Source organism: Hemiscyllium ocellatum, chromosome 3 (genome assembly GCF_020745735.1).
Source record: "Hemiscyllium ocellatum isolate sHemOce1 chromosome 3, sHemOce1.pat.X.cur, whole genome shotgun sequence".
NCBI classification, from domain to species: domain Eukaryota; kingdom Metazoa; phylum Chordata; class Chondrichthyes; order Orectolobiformes; family Hemiscylliidae; genus Hemiscyllium; species Hemiscyllium ocellatum.
This window is the reverse complement of record NC_083403.1, coordinates 5558051-5576465: the sequence shown is the minus strand read 5'-3', so window position 1 is coordinate 5576465 and position 18415 is coordinate 5558051. Positions and strand designations below refer to the sequence as shown.

The following is an 18415-nucleotide window of genomic DNA, read 5'->3' as shown; positions in this document are numbered from 1 at the left end:
ACCCAGTGGATGTGGTCTATCTAGACTTTCAAAAGGCCTTTGACAAGGTGCCACACAGGAAGCTGCTGAGCAAGGTGAGGGCCCATGGTGTTCGAGGTGAGCTGCTGGGATGGATTGAGGATTGGCTGTCTGACAGAAGGCAGAGAGTTGGGATGAAAGGTTCTTTTTCGGAATGGCAGCCGGTGACGAGCGGTGTCCCGCAGGGTTCAGTGTTGGGGCCACAGCTGTTCGCATTATATATTAATGATTTGGATGAAGGGACTGGGGGCATTTTAGCGAAGTTTGCAGATGATACGAAGTCAGTTGGACAGGCAGGTAGCACTGAGGAAGTGGGGAGGCTACAGAAGGATCTTTCCTGATGAAGGGCTCTGGCCCGAAACGTCGAATTTCCTGTTCCTTGGATGCTGCCTAACCTGCTGTGCTTTAACCAGCAACACATTTTCAGTACAGAAGGATCTAGACAGTTTGGGAGAGTGGTCCAGGAAATGGTTGATGGAATTCAACGTGAGCAAATGCGAGGTCTTGCACTTTGGCAAAAAGAATAAAAGCATAGACTACTTTCTAAATGGTGAGAAAATTAGTAAAGCCAAAGTACAAAGGGATCTGGGAGTGCTAGTCGAGGATTCTCTAAAGGTAAACATGCAGGTTGAGTCCGTGATTAAGAAAGCGAATGCAATGTTGTCACTTATCTCAAGAGGGTTGGAATATAAAAGCAGAGATGTTCTACTGAGACTTTATAAAGCTCTAGTTAGGCCCCATTTGGAGTACTGTGTCCAGTTTTGGTCCCCACACCTCAGGAAGGACAGACTGGCACTGGAACGTGTCCAGCGGAGATTTACACGGATGATCCCTGGAATGGTAGGTCTAACATATGAGGAACGGCTGAGGATCCTGGGATTGTATTCATTGGAGTTTAGAAGATTAAGGGAGACTTAATAGAGACGTACAAGATAATACATGGCTTGGAAAGGGTGGACGCTAGGAAATTGTTTCCATTAGGTGAGGAGATGAGGACCTGTGGACACAGCCTTAGAATTAGAGGGGGTCAATTCAGAACAGAAATGCGGAGACATTTCTTCAGCCAGAGGGTGGTGGGCCTGTGGAATTCATTGCCACGGAGTGCAGTGGAGGCCGGGACTCTAAATGTCTTCAAGGCAGAGATTGATAGATTCTTGTTGTCTCGAGGAATTAGGGGCTACGGGGAGAACGCTGGTAAGTGGAGTTGAAATGCCCATCAGCCATGATTGAATGGCAGAGTGGACTCGATGGGCCGAATGGCCTTACTTCCACTCCTATGTCTTATGGTCTCATATTGTGTGCAATTCTGGTCTCCCTCTTATCAGAAGGGTGTTGTGAAACTTGAAAGTGTTCAGAAAAGATTTATAAGGATGTTGCCAGGGTTGGAGGATTTGAGCTCCAGGGAGAGGCTGAACAGGCTGAGGCTGTTTTCCCTGGAGCGTCGGAGGCTGAGGGGTGAACTTATAGAGGTTTATAAAATCATGAGGGGCATAGATAGGATAAATAGATGAAGTCTTTTCCCTGGGTGGGGGAGTCCAGAACTAGAGGGCACAGGTTCAGAGTGAGAGGGGAAAGATATAAAAGAGACCTAAGGGGCAACTTTTTCACAGAGGGTGGTGTGTGTATGGAATGAGTTGCCAGAGGATGTGGTGGAGGCTGGTATAATTGCAACATTTCAGAGGCATTTGGATGGGTATATGAATAGGAATGGTTTGGAGGGATATGGGCCGGGTGCTGGCAGGTGGGACTAGATTGGGTTGGGATATCTGGTCGGCACGGACGGGTTGGGCCGAAGGGTCTGTTTCCATGCTGTACACCTCTACGACTCAAAGGAATAGCAAATGAAATACGAAATAAGATTACTCCCTTTCATATGAAGAATAATTTTCAAAACAGGGAAAGACTTCAGAAATCCGAAACACGATTGGACTTAGGTATCCTAGTTCCTGATGAAGGGCTTATGCTCGAAACGTCGAATTCCCTATTCCTGAGATGCTGCCTGGCCTGCTGTGCTTTGACCAGCAACACATTTTCAGCAGAATTATTTTCAGGTTAATTCAGTGAGCAGTTGGGAAGGCAATGCAATTCATTTTAAGAGAAAATGACCCAAGTGGCCTCATTCTGCTGCTGTATCTTATCATCTTTCCCTGCAGCACTCTGCTCTTCCATGTCCCCACAACCTTGCTGTTACACCCACCCTGATCCTGATCCTGCTGTCTCCCTCTGACCCTCCTCTCTCCCCCGACCCTCCTCCCTCACCCCGTCTCCCCCCGACCCTGCTCTCTCCCCCCCCCCCGTCTCCCCCCGACCCTGCTCTCTCCCCCCCCCCCTCTCCCCCCGACCCTGCTCTCTCTCCCCCCGACCCTGCTCTCTCTCCCCCCGACCCTGCTCTCTCCCCCCCGTCTCCCCCTGACCCTGCTCTCTCCCCCCGTCTCCCCCCGACCCTGCTCTCTCTCCCCCCCCCGTCTCCCCCCGACCCTGCTCTCTCTCCCCCCCCCGTCTCCCCCCGACCCTGCTCTCTCTCCCCCCCCCGTCTCCCCCCGACCCTGCTCTCTCTCCCCCCCCCGTCTCCCCCCGACCCTGCTCTCTCTCCCCCCCGTCTCCCCCCGACCCTGCTCTCTCTCCCCCCCGTCTCCCCCCGACCCTGCTCTCTCTCCCCCCCCCGTCTCCCCTGACCCTGCTCTCTCTCCCCCCCCGTCTCCCCCTGACCCTGCTCTCTCTCCCCCCCGTCTCCCCCTGACCCTGCTCTCTCTCCCCCCCGTCTCCCCCTGACCCTGCTCTCTCTCCCCCCCGTCTCCCCCTGACCCTGCTCTCTCTCCCCCCCGTCTCCCCCTGACCCTGCTCTCTCCCCCCCCCCCGTCTCCCCCTGACCCTGCTCTCTCTCCCCCCCCCGTCTCCCCCTGACCCTGCTCTCTCTCCCCCCCCGTCTCCCCCTGACCCTGCTCTCTCTCCCCCCCCGTCTCCCCCTGACCCTGCTCTCTCTCCCCCCCGTCTCCCCCCGACCCTGCTCTCTCTCCCCCCCCGTCTCCCCCTGACCCTGCTCTCTCTCCCCCCCGTCTCCCCCCGACCCTGCTCTCTCTCCCCCCCGTCTCCCCCTGACCCTGCTCTCTCTCCCCCCCCCGTCTCCCCCTGACCCTGCTCTCTCTCCCCCCACGTCTCCCCCTGACCCACCCTCCCCCCCGTCTCCCCCTGACCCTCCCTCTCCCCGAGTCCCCCTGACCCTCTCTCCCCCCCGTCTCCCCCTGACCCTCCCTCTCCCCGAGTCCCCCTGACCCTCCCTCCCTCCCCCCCCTCCCGCCGCCCACCTGGTTCATGCCGGCGTTGACCAGCAGGAGGCTGGGGTCGCCCCTGGGGATGACCGGGGCCGAGCGGACCTCCCGGTGCCGCTGTTTGTCTCGGAAGTAGCGGAGGAAGGTCTGGCGGACGTGTCGAGCGCTCTGCCCGCGGGCCTGGGCCTGGGCCTGGGCCTGGGCCTGGGCCTGGGCCCGGTCCCGGTCTCCGCCCGCGGCGGCCCAACGGCAGATCGCGCGCCTCCGCAGCGCGGAAACCAGGTGCGCCGCCGCCATCTTTGATCGTGGCAACCCGCCGATCCCCCCACCCCCGCCCCGAAACAAGGAGTGCACGGAGTGACAAGGGCGGCCATCTTCCTCAAAAACTCAGTCTCCATCGCCGGTCCTCCAGGACTAGCGCCGCTCGCCGAGGATGCGCGGTACAACTACTCCGAGAGTCAACCCCACCTTCACCAAACAGTCATGTTGTGCCTATGTGGTTGAATTCGAGTTCTGATTTCACCATGTACCAACACAATAAATATTTAAAACTGCATCCTTCCCATGAATAAGATACATCAAATCTGAAAAATAAATCACAGACCGTGAACAAAATACAGCAAATCTGAAAAAAATCACAATGCCTCAGGGGGTCTGGTAATATATTGTGAAGAGAAAACAAAGTGAACATTTCAAATCTGGGATGACTCTACCTTCAAATCAGACTCAAAACATTCTGTCTTCTCTCCACAGATGCTGCCAGAGTTGTTGAGTTTATCCAGTATTACTTGTGTTTTTTAAAGGTGCTGACTGACTCTTAATTTTCTCTGGGTTTGCCATTTTTTCCCCCACCAATGTTAAACTAATTGCTCTGTATTTGTTAGGCTTATTGTAACACCGTTTTATTTTGACGAGGATATAAAATTATAATAGCCCTGTACCAACCAGAGCCACAAAGGTTACAGAAATTATATCTGCAATGTGTCTCATTGCTTCCCTCAGTCTAGTGGTAAAATCACAGCACAGAAGCCCTAGTAACTTAGTAATGTTAATGTACATCTCGCCTTCCCAATAGCTTCACTTTAACAATATTAGCTCATCTCCTCACTGTACAAGCCTGTCAACTCCTTCCCCCATCATAATGGCTTGGACAACATTTTTTCCTCAGTCAAGAGAATATTCATTCTTCACAAATGTTCTCTGCCTCTAATAGCGCCATGTCTCCTGTTACTATATAGAACTTATGGTTTTTGGATTTCCTTTTATGTTGGCTTGCATTCTTTTCACATACATTTTCTTGCAGTTCTTTTGTCCCACTCCCACCTCAAACATTTTATTCTCAGCCAAGTTTCAACTTTGATTATCATATTGTCACACACTCCTTTTGTTTTGCTTTATGTGACTCTTCAGTCAGAGATCTCTGGACTTGTCCATCCAGAACACTATGTAGGAGCAAATTACTGCAGATAGTGGAATCTGAACTGAAAACAAAAAATGCTGAAGATCGCAGTGGGTCAGGTAGCATCCATGGTGACAAAGCATTCTAACATTTCTAGATGGCTCTTCTTCAGAGCTGAAGTGAAGTGGGGAGGGGATGACATTTAAGCAACAGTGAGACGGACAGGGTTGGAGTGCTGGGAGTGAAAGGATGTTGATAGTTCAGATTAAATTTTCAGTTCAGATTCCAGTATCTGCCAAGTCTCTTTGAAGAATTCCCACCCTGAGGAGGTTTTGCTCTTCCTACTGACAGGAATTCCCAGTGTCTCATTCACCATACACATCATCGTTACTTTCCATTTCACTGCTGGTGCTCAACAAGGTATTTACCAAAACTCACTTTCATAAAGATATTTCCTTTCACAGATTTACCCCACATGGAATTCACATTCTCTGTCACCCTTACTCTGTTCCTCCCCACCCCAGTGGGACTGTCTGTTCTTTCCAGTCTAACATTTAGACACATCATTGCTCTGCCATTCTTACATTCCGATCACTTAATTTGAACTATCAACATCTTTTCTCCTCCAGCATGCCAATCCCTCCCGACCACTATTGTGCAAATGCCCCCCCTTGTTAGCTCTGATTAAGTCATCCTGATGAAGGGCTTATGCTCAAAACGTCGAATTCCCTATTCCTGAGATGCTGCCTGGCCTGCTGTGCTTTGACCAGCAACACATTTTCAGCTGTGATCTCCAGCATCTGCAGACCTCATTTTTTACCCTTAAGTCATCTAGACTTGAAATATTAACTTGTTCTCTCTCTCCACGAATGCTGCCTGACCTGCTGTGATCTCCAGCATTTTCTGTTTTTTGTCTAGAACATTCTTCATCGTGAAACTGAACCTCAATTGAACCCAAGCTACCTCCTCTCTCTAAGCAGCTCATTTTTCCAATCCTGCTTTGCCTGTCCCCTTCAGTCCATGTGATTCAATTCACATACCACAATCTGGATTATTTAAAAGCAGAAGATTTTGGAGCGCTGCTTCTTTGTCACCTAGAGTCATAGAGATGGACTGCATGATCCAACCAGTCCTTGTCAACTAGATATCCTAAATTAATCTAGTCCCATTTGCCAGCCTTTGGCCACATCCCACTAAACCTTTTCCATTCAGATACCCATCCAGATGTCTTTCAAATGTTGTTATTGTACCAGCCTCCACCTCTGGCAGCTTGTTCCATACACACACCACCCTGTGTGTGAAAAAGTTGCCCTTTAGGTCAACTTAAATCTTTCTCCTCTCACCTTAAACCTACACCCTCTAGTTCTGGACTCTCCCATCCCAGGGACAGTCTATTTACCCTATCCAAGTGCATCATGATTTTATAACTATCTAAAAGGCCACCGTCAGCCTCCGATGCTCCAGGGAAAACAGCCAGGCCTATTCAGCCTCTCCCTATAGCTCAAACCTTCCAATCCTGGCAACAACCTTGTAAATCTTTTCTGATTCGATCAAGTTTCATAACATCCTTCCTTTAGCAGGGAGACCAGAATTGAAGGCAGTGTTCCAAAAGTGGCCTAAACAATGCCCTGCTGGCTGCAACATGACCTTCCAACTCAATGTTCCCCTTCCCATGTGGTCAGCAATGCCCTCCAACACATTTCCTCCACTTTCCACACATCTGCCCTTGAACCCCATCCCTCCCAACACAAAAAGGACAGAATCCCCTGGTCCTCACCTTCCATCCCACCAACCTCCGTATACATCCTCTGCCATGTCTGCCACCTACAAACAGACCCCACCACCAGAGATATATTTCCCTCCCCAACCCTAACAGCGTTCCAGAGGGACCAGTCCCTCCACGACTCCCTCATCAGCTTCACGCTGCCACACACACACACACACACACACACCTCCCCCCCACCTCAAATCCCACTCCTGGCATTTTCCCCTGCCACCACAGGAAGTGCAAAACCTGCACCCAGACCTCCCCCTTCACCTCCGTCTAAGGCCTCAAAGGATCCTTTCACAACTGACAGAAATTTATCTGTACCTTCACCAATGTCACCTACTGTATCCATTGCACCCAATGTGGTCTTCTCTACATTGGGGAGACAGGACGCCAACGTTTGGATCGTTTCAGAGAACATCTCTGGGAAACCTACCCCAACGCCCCATGGCTGAACACTTCAACTCTCCCTCCCACCCTATCAAGGACATGCAGGTCCTGGGTCTCCCCCATTGCTACCCAACTCTCCAACTCCTTGCCACCCGATGCCTGGTGGAAGAATGCCTCATATTCTGCCTTGGGACCCTGCAAACACACAGAATCAATGTGGATTTCACACATTTCCTCATTTCCCCTCTCCCCGCATTATCCCAATCCCAAGCCTCCAACTCAGCAACATCCTCTTCACCTGCCCATCACCTTTCCCATTTATCTGCACCACCCTCCTCTAATCAATCACCTTCTCCCCCACCTTCATCTACCTATCGCATCCTCAGCTACCTTCCCCCCCACCACACCCCCTCCCTATTATCTCTCAGACCCCAGCCCACAAGTCTCATTCTTGATAAGGGGCCAATGCCCGAAATGTCGATTCTCCTGCTACTCAGATGCTGCCTGACCTGATGTGCTTTTCCAGCACCACAATCTCAACATCTTCTTCACTATCCTATCTACTGTGACTAGATGACATACGAAACTGCACTCCAAGGTCTCCTTGTTCAGCAACACTCCCCAGGACCTTACCATTAAGTGTACAAATCCTGCCCTGATTTGCCTTTCCAAAACGCAGCACCTCATGTTTATCTAAATTAAACTCCATCACTTTTCCTCAGCCCATTGGCTCATCTGATCAAGATGCTGTTGTACTGAGGAAACCTTCTTCGCTGTCCACTACACCTCCAATTTTCGTGTCAGCTAAGCTTGCTAACCAGTCTAACATGAGGAACCCTGTCAAATGCCTTACTGAAGTCCATGTAAACCACATCCACAGCCCTGTCCTCATCAATCCTCTTTGTTACTTCTTCAAAAATGCAATCAAGTTAGTGAGACATGATTTCCTACGTAGAAATCCATGTTGGCTATCTCTAATCAGTCCTTGCCTTTCCAAATCCTGTTCCTCAGCTTGCCCATCATCTGATGAAACAGCAGTGTTCTGAAAGCTTGTGATTTAAAATAGACTTGTTGGACTATAACCTTGCGTCGTGTGACTTCTGACTTTGTTTTTGGTAAAACTATCTCTCCTAAAGGATCCCACTGAACAGTTGGAGAATGATTTTATTGATTGGGTCAAATAGCCAGTTTTGCAATGTATATATCCCACAACAGATTGGATTTAAAATAACAACAGAAAATGCTGGGAATATCTTGCAGCATTTGTGAAGAGATAAATTAAGTTGCTGACGTTTCAGCTCGAGAACTTTTCATCAGAACAGACAGACTGTATAAAATACACCACTCAGATAATCCAGTGATTAGGTGCCCCGGAACCTTGCTTATGCAACGCTGGGTGGCTTATTGGTGCTGCACAGCGAGCGGGGCGGAAGTGAGGGGCGAAGCACCTGCGGTGTCACAGACATTAGGGTCCGTTCGGGTGTCACACGGTTCTCGCTCCCCCGAACTACAAGCGGAAGTGAAGATGGAGGCGTTGGTTTTCATCCTGTCGCTGGTTGATTGCTGTGCACTAATTTTTATGGCGGTTTATTTTGTATCCTTGTAGAGTGGACGGAAAGAGGGAAACATTGGGATGGTTTTTTTAAAAAAATGGAACGCGGCCAGAAAATAAAGAAGGAAAAAGAGGGAAGGGAAAGGGGAGAGGGGTGGGGGAAACCAGGGGAGTTGGGGGAAGACAGGAGAGAGAGGGGGAGGGGGTGGGGTTGCAGAGAGGGGGGGTGTGTGTGCAGGGAGGGGGTGTGGTGGGGGGGAAAGAGAGAGAAAAGGCTGGGGTTACTGGGGTGGGGAGAGGAGGGGGTCTGGTAGAGGGTTCCTAGGGGAGGAGGTGGGAGGGGGAAACCTCAGGGTGGAGAGAGCAGAGGGTAGGGTGGGGGGGGGGAAACCTGGGGTTGAGGAGAGCGGAAAGTCAGGGTGGGGAGAACGGAGGGCATGAGGGATGAAGGACGGTGGTGAAGGGAGGAGGAAGAGAGTTGAGGGGGTAGAGTGAATGGGGAGGAAGAAAACTGGAGAGAGGTGACTGGAGGGAGGATGAAGAGTGTGGAGCTGGAGTGGGGGGGAGGATGAAGAGTGAAGGGGGTAGGGGCGGTGAGCAAGGGATGGAGGAGAAGCGCATGTGGTACATCTATGGAGGACCCAGACTGAAAAAACTAGATTCAGGTTCAGAAATGGAGAGAGTAACTGGAAAAGCAGATAGTAAAGAAAGTGCAAATGAGAAATACAGTCACTGGAATTGAATAAAACAGAGAGAATAGGAAAAAGTGACTGGTCTGAAAAACAGTGTGTCAGATTGAGAGGTTAAGTGGAAAAGATGGGGACGAAAAATATCAAAGTTTAAGAGCAAAGGGAATTATCACTGAGAGTAAGTGACGGGAAAGTGGACAGGGAGAGGCTGTGAAAACATAGTAATAATTCAAACAGGTTGAAGAAGGAGAGAGGCTGAGAAAGACTGTGAGGAAGAGAAAGTTCCAGAAGCAGTGAATAATTTCCTTGACCTGTGTGTAGATTATAACCCTGTCGGACTTAGAATGTGATTATATAAATGCCCGAGCATGCTGTTCTAAACTGAACAAGGTAATTGCCCCGAGTACAATATGTGTTGTGGGAGGGGTAGAAGGGGTCTGATTGAGAGCTTCCTTCTGGCAGCTATCTGTAAGAATAATAGGATAGTTATGGTAGGGGATTTTAAATTTCCAAACCTTGACTGGGACTGCCTTAGTGTTAAAGGTTTAGATGGAGAGGAATTTGTTAAGTGTGTACAAGACAATTTTCTGACTCAGTATGTAGATGTACCCACCAGAGAAGGTGCAAAGCTTGACCAACTCTTGGGAAATAAGGCAGGGCAGGTGACTGAGGTGTCAGTGGGGGAGCATTTTGGGGCCAGCGACCATAATTCTATTAGTTTTAAAATAGTGATGGAAAAGGATAGACCAGATCTAAAAGTTGAAGTTCTAAATTGGAGAAAGGCCAATTTTGATGGTAAGGGGCAAGAACTTTCGAAAGCTGATTGGAGGCAGATGTTCGCAGGTAAAGGGACGGCTGGAAAATGGGAAGCCTTCAGAAATGAGATAACAAGAATCCAGAGAAAGTATGTTCCTGTCAGGGTGAAAGGGAAGGCTGGTAGGTATAGGGAATGCTGGATGACTAAAGAAATTGAGGGTTTGGTTAATAAAAAGAAGGAAACATATGTCAGGTATAGACAGGATAGATCGAGTGAATCCTTAGAGTATAAAGGAAGTAGGAGTATACTTAAGAGAGAAATCAGAAGGGCAAAACGGGGACATGAGATAGCTTTGGCAAATAGAATTAAGGAGAATTCCAAGGGTTTTTACAAATATGTTAAGGACAAAAAGGTAACTGGGGAGAGAATAGGGCCCCTCAAAGATCAGCAAGGTGGCCTTTGTGTGGAGCCGCAGAAAATGGGGGAAATACTAAATGAATATTTTGCATCAGTATTTACAATGGAAAAGAATATGGAAGATATAGACTGTAGGGAAATAGATGGTGACATCTTGCAAAATGTCCATCTTACAGAGGAGGAAGTGCTGGATGTCTTGAAACGGTTAAAGGTGGATAAATCCCCAGGACCTAATCAGGTGTACTTGAGAACTTTGTGGGAAACTAGAGAAGTGATTGCTGGCCCTCTTGCTGAGATATTTGTATCTTTGATAGTCACAGGTGAGGTGCCGGAAGACTGGAGGTTGGCAAACATGGTGTCACTTTTTAAGAAGGGCGGTAAAGACAAGCCAGGGAACTACAGACCGGTGAGTCTGAACTCGGTGGTGGGCAAGTTGTTGGAGGGGATCCTGAGGGACAGGATGTACATGTATTTGGAAAGGCAAGGACTGATTCGGGATAGTCAACATGGCTTTGTCCGTGGGAAATCATGTCTCACAAACGTGATTGAGTTTTTTGAAGAAGTAACAAAGAAGATCGATGAGGGCAGAGCAGGAGATGTGATCTATATGGACTTAAGTAAGGCGTTCAACAAGATTTCCCATGGGAGACTGAGAAGCAAGGTTAGATCTCATGGAATACAGGGAGAACTAGCCATTTGGATACAGAACTGGCTCAAAGGTAGAAGACAGAGGGTGGTGGTGGAGGGTTGTTTTTCAGACTGGAGGCCTGTGACCAGTGGAGTGCCACAAGGATCGGTGCTGGGCCCTCTACTTTTTGTCATTTACATAAATGATTTGGATGCGAGCATAAGAGGTACAGTTAGTAAGTTTGCAGATGACACCAAAATTGGAGGTGTAGTGGACAGCGAAGAGGGTTACCTCAGATTAAAACAGGATCTGGACCAGATCGGCCAATGGGCTGAGAAGTGGCAGATGGAGTTTAATTCAGATAAATTCGAGGTGCTGCATTTTGGGAAAGCGAATCTTAGCAGGACTTATCCACTTAATGGTAAGGTCCTAGGGAGTGTTGCTGAACAAAGAGACCTTGGAATGCAGGTTCATAGCTTCTGGAAAGTGGAGTCTCGTTAGATAGGATAGTGAAGAAGGCGTTTGGTATGCTTTCCTTTATTGGTCAGAGTATTGAGTACAGGAGTTGGGAGGTCATGTTGCAGCTGTACAAGACATTGGTTAGGCCACTGTTGGAACATTACGTGCAATTCTGGTCTCCTTCCTATCGGAAAGATGTTGTGAAACCTGACAGTGTTCAGAAAAGATTTACAAGGATGTTGGCAAGGTTGGAGGATCTGAGCTACAGGGAGAGGCTGAACAGGCTGGGGCTGTTTTCCCTGGAGTGTCAGAGGCTGAGGGGTGACCTTATAGAGGTTTACAAAATTATGAGGGGCATGAATAAGATAAATAGACAAAGTCTTTTCCCTGGGATCGGGGACTTCAGAACTAGAGGGCATAAGTTTAGGGTGAGAGGGGAAAGATATAAAAGAGACCTAAGGAGCAACTTTTTCACGCAGAGGGTGGTACGTGTATGGAATGAGCTGTCAGAGGATGTGGTGGAGGCTGGTACAATTGCAACATTTCAGAGGCATTTGGATGGGTACATGAATAGGAAGGGTTTGGAGGGATATGGGCCGGGTGCTGGCAGGTAGAACTAGATTGGGTGGGGATATTTGGTCGGCACGGACGGGTTGAAATGAAGGATCTGTTTCCATGCTGTACATCTCTATTACTGTATGAAAAGAGGAGACCATTGGAAACAGAGTGTGTACAGTGTTCAGGCAGGTGTGTGTCTGTATAGCCTCCCTTTCTCACATGGAGACTGTCGTTCATGCATTGATGGGACAAGCCTATCATTGGTTGCCTTTGAACTGAGTGGCTCCTTTGGCCATTTTGGAAGATAGTTAAGAGTCAACCACTTTGTTGTGGGTCTGGAGTCACATGTAGGCCAGACTCAGCACAGATGACAGATTTTGATTCTAAAAGGAAATTTCCAATAAATGATAATTTCACAATCATAATCACCATCACTGAGACTAGCTTTTAATTCCAGATCATGTATTGAGTTTAAATTCCCTCAGTTGCCTTAGTGGAATTTGACCCCATGTACCCAAACAGTTAGTCTAGGCCCCTAGATTGCTTGTCCAATGACATCACCACCACCACACTGTGGATCAAGATTCTGTTAGTGTATCAGAATATTCAGTTTTGGTAGGGATTCACTTCTGGGAAGTGAAATTGCATTCATTCTGTGCTCCGAAAGGCAGTGCCTCTCAACCATAGAGCCTGCTATTTCACAGCAAAACCCTGACATCCCTCTCAGAAGCTGAGACAGATGGAGGGATGGAGTGAATGAGGGGAGCAGACACTTGACGATTTACCTCTCCTCTTCCCCATTAGTCCCAGGCCCTGGTTCCCACTTGTGTCAGAAGTCACAGGACACCAGGTTATAGTCCAACAGGTTTATTTGAAATCACAAGCTTTAGGAGCACTGCCCCTTCGTCAGGTGAGGTGAAGAGAAGTGCACAGACACAGAATTTATAGGCAGAGAGATCAAAGGACAGTACAAATGGTGTAAGTGGAGTGTTGACAGGTCACATAACATGTCTATGCAGGTGATCAAAAGTGTCAGATGGTGTGAGTAAAGTGTCACCAACTGAACAGCAGGTGACGGGATTCAAGCAAGATTCCTTTGCACAGGACCTTCAATCAACATTCTCCACTAGATACATTAACAACAATTTTTATCCTTTGGACTCATGGTGTAGAATCACTGAAATGACTACACGACGATATCAAGTTTCGTCCAGCCATCAGACCTCTCTTCAGAATCAGTCTCATTCTTGAACACACGCATCCCTGTCCAGGACGGACACCTCCATACCTCACTATACAGCAAGCCCATGGATAACCTCATTATGCTGCACTTCTCTAGCTTCTACCCTAAACATATTAAAGAAGCCATCTCCTACGAACAAGCCCTACGTATAGACAGGATCTGTTCAGACAAGAAGGAATGCAAAGGATACCCAAAGATGCTGAAAGACAGCCTCCAGAATGGAATATCGATTGCCAGTTCCGACATGCCACAGTGAAAAACTGCAACACCCTCCTCCGAACACACAGGACATGACTGAGATAACAAAGAAATATACAGACCAGAAACAGGCCCTTCGGCCCTCCAAGTCTGAGCCGATCCAAATGTAATGTCTAAACCTGTCATAATTCCTAAGCATCTGCATCCCTCTGCTCCCCACCTACTCGTGCCTTTATCCAGACACATCTTAAATGAATCTACTGTGCCTGCCTCAACCACCTCTGCTGGCAACGCATTCCAAATGCCCACCACCCTCTGTGTGAAGTACTTGCCGTGTGTATCCTCCTTAAACTTTATGTTGCGCTATTCATAACCCCCCCCCATAATGTTCTATATCTGTAAAATCTTCCTTACTGTCCGGTTGTGATGCCATCACCTTGATAACTTGTTATGATCGCTTTACCTTAATTAGTTTGTGCAGTTTTGGATTACTTGTTGCTTTGGTTAGACCCTCAGCATGCTACTCATACCTATCATGCTATTCTAGCCATTTGGTTTGTCTCCAGCACCACCTCCTTTTTATTTTTTGTAATTATCTCTCTGCCTTAATCAATTAATCAGATTATAGGTCATCCCTTCACTTTTTATTCAGTTGGTGACACTTTATTTCCACCGTCTGACAGTCTTGATCACCTGCCTGTCGACTCTCCACTCTCACCATCTATATGATCCTTTGATCTCTCCATCTATAAATTCTTTGCCTGTGTGCTTCTCTTCACTTCATCTGAAGGAGCAGCATTCCAAAAGCTTGTGATTTCAGATAAACCTGTTGGACTATAACCTGACGTTGTACAACCTCTGACCTTATCCGCCCCAGTCCAACACTGACACCTCCACATCACAACTAGTTTGAAACAATTGGTTTCTTGAGATCATTTTGAGTTGTAATTTTTCTTCCAGTGGATTCTGCCAGAACTGGTTGCTGTCGGACTTGTTACAGTGCTGATGTTTGTCTCCATGCATTGGTTCATATTTCTACTCAATCTGCCCATATCTGGCTGGAATCTTTACAGGTGGGTGAAGCTTACTCAGTCAATTACAGTTTAGTTTGCTGAGAGTTTTTGTGTCGTCTTGGGGTCACAAAGGAGGAGATAACTGAACATTTGGAAAAACAAAGCTCAATTCACCAGTGTCAGCATGGTTTCATGAAGAGGAATTCATGCTTGACAAACTTGGTGGAATTACTTTGAGGATGTAACCAGCATCCACTGGATGTGGTATATCTAGCCTTCCAGAAATCATTTGACATGGTGTCACATAAAAGACTGATCCAGAAGGTTAGATCTCAGGGGGTTAGGGATCAAGTACTGGCTTGGATACAGGATAGGCTGACTGACAGAAAGCAGGGTTTGGGAATAAATGGGTTAGATCTCAGGGGATGAGGAATCAAGTACTGGCTTGGATACAGGATTGGCTGACTGACAGAAAAGAAAGTGTTGGGATAAATGGGTCCCTCTCTGTAGAGCAAACTAACTAGTAGGGTGCCACAGGGTTCAGTTCTCAGACCTCAACTATTTACAATTTGGATATAAATGATCTGCAAGCAGAGGCAGAGTGTAACATAGCAAAGTTCACAGATGATATAAAATAGGTGGGAAAGCAAGCTGAGAGGAGGAAACAAAGAGTTTACAAATGGATATCAACAGGCTAGGAAAATCAGCCAGAATCTAGCAGTTGGAATTTAACAGGGATAAGTGCAAAGTTGTCCATTTTGGATGGAAAAACATGTGGCCTAATTATGATTTAAATGGGAAGCAGAATCAAAGTGCGTATGTGCAGAGATCTGGATGTCCTTGTGCATGAATCACAAAGTGGGTATTCGGGTGCAGCAAAAAGGCAGACAAATGGAATCCTGGCATTTACTGCAAAAGGACTGGATTATACAAGTAAACTAATGTTGTCACAATTATATAAGGCACCGGTGAGACCACACCTGGACTTCTGTGCCCAGTTTGGACTCCTTACTTGAGGAAGAATGGGATGGCACTGGAGGCAAATCAGAGGATGTTCACCAGATTAATACCAGGGATGAAAGGGCTATCTCACAAGGAACGGTTGAATAACTGGGACTTGTACTCATTGGAGTTCAGGAGAATGGGGTGGCGGCGGGGGGGGGGTGCTGTTTGATTTAAGGTATATAAAATGCTAAAGAGGATTGATAAGGTGGACATTGAACAGATGTTACCCCTTGGGGGACAGTCTAGAACAAGAGGTCATAGATATAGAGTGAGAGGAGGTCGGCTCAAACTGAGATGAAGAGAACCCACTTCTCTCCGCGGGTTGGGAATCTGTGGAGCTCACTGCCCCAGAGTGCACTGGCGGCAGATTCCAGAAACCATTCAATCTGTTTCTGATGAACAGCAGGATAGAGGGATAGGGGGAGCAGGAAGAAAGTGGGGTTGAAATCAGGATAAGATTAACCATGATCATGTTAAACAGCAGAGTGGGCTCAAAGGCCTCAGTTGCCCACTCTCGTTCCTAATTCCTATGTAAACACGTGAAGTAAATTTGAAGACAACAATTCCTGAACACCCTGCAGGGAAATCCAATACTAAATTGATGTTATCTTGTGGCTTTTTGGGCTATGTTTGCATCCAAGGCTACACAGTAGGTTCAAGCCCCACTTCATAGACTTCAACCCATGATCTAGATTAGTGCACATAGTGCAACACAGAGGGAGGGTGCAATCTCAGCAGGTCAGAATTGAGGCAGTATTAGAGGGTCGGCGCCAAGGGAGCGGCGCGCTGTCGGAGGGTCGGTGCCGAGGGAGCAGTGCGCTGTCAAGGTTTGCACAGAGTAAATTTTAAGTGCAGAATGGTTAATTTTAAGATGTGTTAGGAAATCTTTGCCTGTGGCTGCAGATTCAAAGTTTGCAACATCTATAATGTGTATCAGAAGTCTGTATTAGGTAAAGGATTGTGTGTTTATTGAACTGCACGCTGAAGGATGCCTTCACCTTTGTGAAAACTCTGTGACCTACATATTGTTAGTAATAGCTTGTTTATCATTATGATCTTATTTCTGAATGTACCACCATAGTGAAGAAACCACTTCACTATATCACTGGAGTATAAATGTGATGCCATTTTCTGAATCTGTATTTTGTGTATTTATGAGCTTTATGTTTTTTAATAACACCAAGTGTGCCCAAACATTGGGTCCACTCTACATCCAACCCTAACTAAAATGTTTGGTTTCTGGTTTTCTTGGTTTCCATGAGAAACCTGTTCTTGATGGCCCTGAGGCACAGCTTCAGCTGCAGTGATAAAGCACTCTGTGGTTTCGGAAAAAAGTGCGGGTTATGACTGTTATTCCATACTACACCCTAGGTACCTGGCAGTCCCCTGTGGTAATGTGGGAGTCTTTGACCCAACTGAGATTCACAATCGTGGACAGCTGAAGACTCACATGAAGGAAGCGATGATTAAACTGGGATTCCATCTCCTCTGTTTCTTCATTTATCTATACAGGTATGATAGAGACTGTTATAACAGAATTGGATACCAAGGGGGAATAATTGAGTTATAAATCAATCTAATATTGAGTGGGAATAACTGAGCATGTTTTAAAACAGTCTGATACTGAGAGGGGAGTAACAGGAGAGTTTTATTATGGTCTGATACCGGGGATTGAATAATGGACAGCATTATATTAGTCTGATACTGAGGTGTGAGTAACAAAGTTTTATTAGTGGAGTGTGAGGAAGATTGTTCTAATGGAGAATGGGGTGATCTTCCACAGTTTGCTGCCCTGCTTGCTGAGATATGTGATAGCCTACAATCTGATACTGTTCTCCTTTACAGTATGATCCTGGCTTTGATAAATGACTGACATTGTTTCTGGACTCCTAAATGGCAGCAAGATAAAAGTGCAGGCTCAAGACTGTCACTCCCATTCTGTTTGGTTCCGTTGGAAGTTCTCGAACAAGTAAAGGATGCATCATGCAGTTTATTTTTTGGACATGATTGAAATGTGTTTTGAGATTATTTTTTAAACAATAAAGTTACTGTTTAAAAAGAGTCCTGATGTGTACTTCAGCAGCACTGAATTGTTACAGCAACATTCGGCTCATTGTGCCTCCACCAATTCTATTACCAATTTCCTGCCCTTTCTCCATTTCTCTGCACACCATTTCTATTCAAATAATCTTCTCATGTTCTTGAATGCCTCAGTTGAACCTGCCTCCACCACATTTCTAGGTAGTGCCTTCCGGACTCTCAACTATTCACCTTTTCTCTCCCGTTAGCTTTGCTCCGTTTACACAAAACTCTGAATCTATGCCCTCTAATTATTATCCCTTATATGAGTAGGAACAGCTTCTGTCTATCTATCCAGCATGCTCATGATTTTGTGAAGCTCCATCAAACTTCTTCTGTGTTGCAACATTTAAGAGGCATTTGGATGGGTATATGAGTAGGAAGGGTCTGGAGGGATATGGGCCAGATGCTGGCAGGTGGGACTAAATTGGGTTGGGATAGCTGGTCGGTATGGATGGGTTGGACTGAAGGGTCTGTTTCCATGCTGTAAATCTCTTAGACTGTACGACTTTGATTCTAAGAGTTCCAACTTCTTCAATTTACTGTTGTAACTGGAACCATTCTTGTAAATCACTTATGCACTCTCTCCACTGTTTTCACAACTTTCATACAATGTGGCATCCACAACCATATTCACTTCTCATGCTGAGGTCTGTCAAGTATCTTGTACAAGGGCAACATCACATCTTTGCTCTTCTACTTTCCATGTTATTAAAATAGAGAGCACACTTTGCTTTAACTGCTCTGTCCATCTGTCCTTCCATCTTCAATGATCTGTGCATGTATACACCAAGATCTTTCTGCTCCTGTCCCCCCTTTAGAATTGTGTCCCCTATTTTATGTTGTCTTCTGATCAACGTACATCACCTCACACTTCTCGGCATTGAACCTTATCTGCCCCCTAATTGTCCACTCCATCAACTTGTCAATATCCTTTTGGAATTCCACACTCCTCCTCAGTTTAGAATTCTTC

General features: G+C 46.9%; 2 protein-coding genes across 5 annotated transcripts in view; one reads left to right on the top strand and one right to left on the bottom strand.

Annotated features, from left to right (window-relative positions):
* The window catches only part of aars2 (alanyl-tRNA synthetase 2, mitochondrial (putative)), a 130578-nt gene extending 126989 nt beyond the window's left edge, over positions 1-3589 (bottom strand). For all 3 annotated transcript variants that reach the window (XM_060847947.1, XM_060847939.1, XM_060847955.1), the window contains exon 1: positions 3324-3589. In XM_060847947.1, the coding sequence (XP_060703930.1) occupies positions 3324-3584 (261 nt within the window). In that variant the 5' untranslated portion in view covers positions 3585-3589. The remainder of the gene's footprint in view (positions 1-3323) is intronic.
* A 4746-nt stretch (positions 3590-8335) lies between these two features.
* On the top strand, positions 8336-17424 carry cnih4 (cornichon family AMPA receptor auxiliary protein 4). 2 transcript variants are annotated; one of them, XM_060855545.1, is made up of 5 exons: positions 8336-8438; positions 9407-9475; positions 14306-14418; positions 16735-16875; positions 17209-17424. In XM_060855545.1, the coding sequence occupies exons 1-5, from the start codon at positions 8370-8372 to the stop codon at positions 17234-17236; spliced, it is 420 nt and encodes a 139-aa protein (XP_060711528.1). In that variant the 5' UTR covers positions 8336-8369; the 3' UTR covers positions 17237-17424. The 2 variants fall into 2 exon arrangements, with proteins under 2 accessions (XP_060711528.1, XP_060711521.1); XM_060855538.1 differs by lacking the exons at positions 8336-8438; positions 9407-9475 and adding an exon at positions 10375-10665.
* Positions 17425-18415: the final 991 nt, after the last annotated feature.

Coding starts and splice junctions, on each gene's coding strand:
- cnih4 (XM_060855538.1), top strand. CDS start 10,375: ATGGAAGATATAGACTGTAGGGAAATAGATGGTGACATCTTGCAAAAT. Junction 10,666..14,305: donor AGCCAGGGAACTACAGACCG/GTGAGTCTGAAC, acceptor TTTTTCTTCCAG/TGGATTCTGCCAGAACTGGT. Junction 14,419..16,734: donor TCTGGCTGGAATCTTTACAG/GTGGGTGAAGCT, acceptor ACTACACCCTAG/GTACCTGGCAGTCCCCTGTG.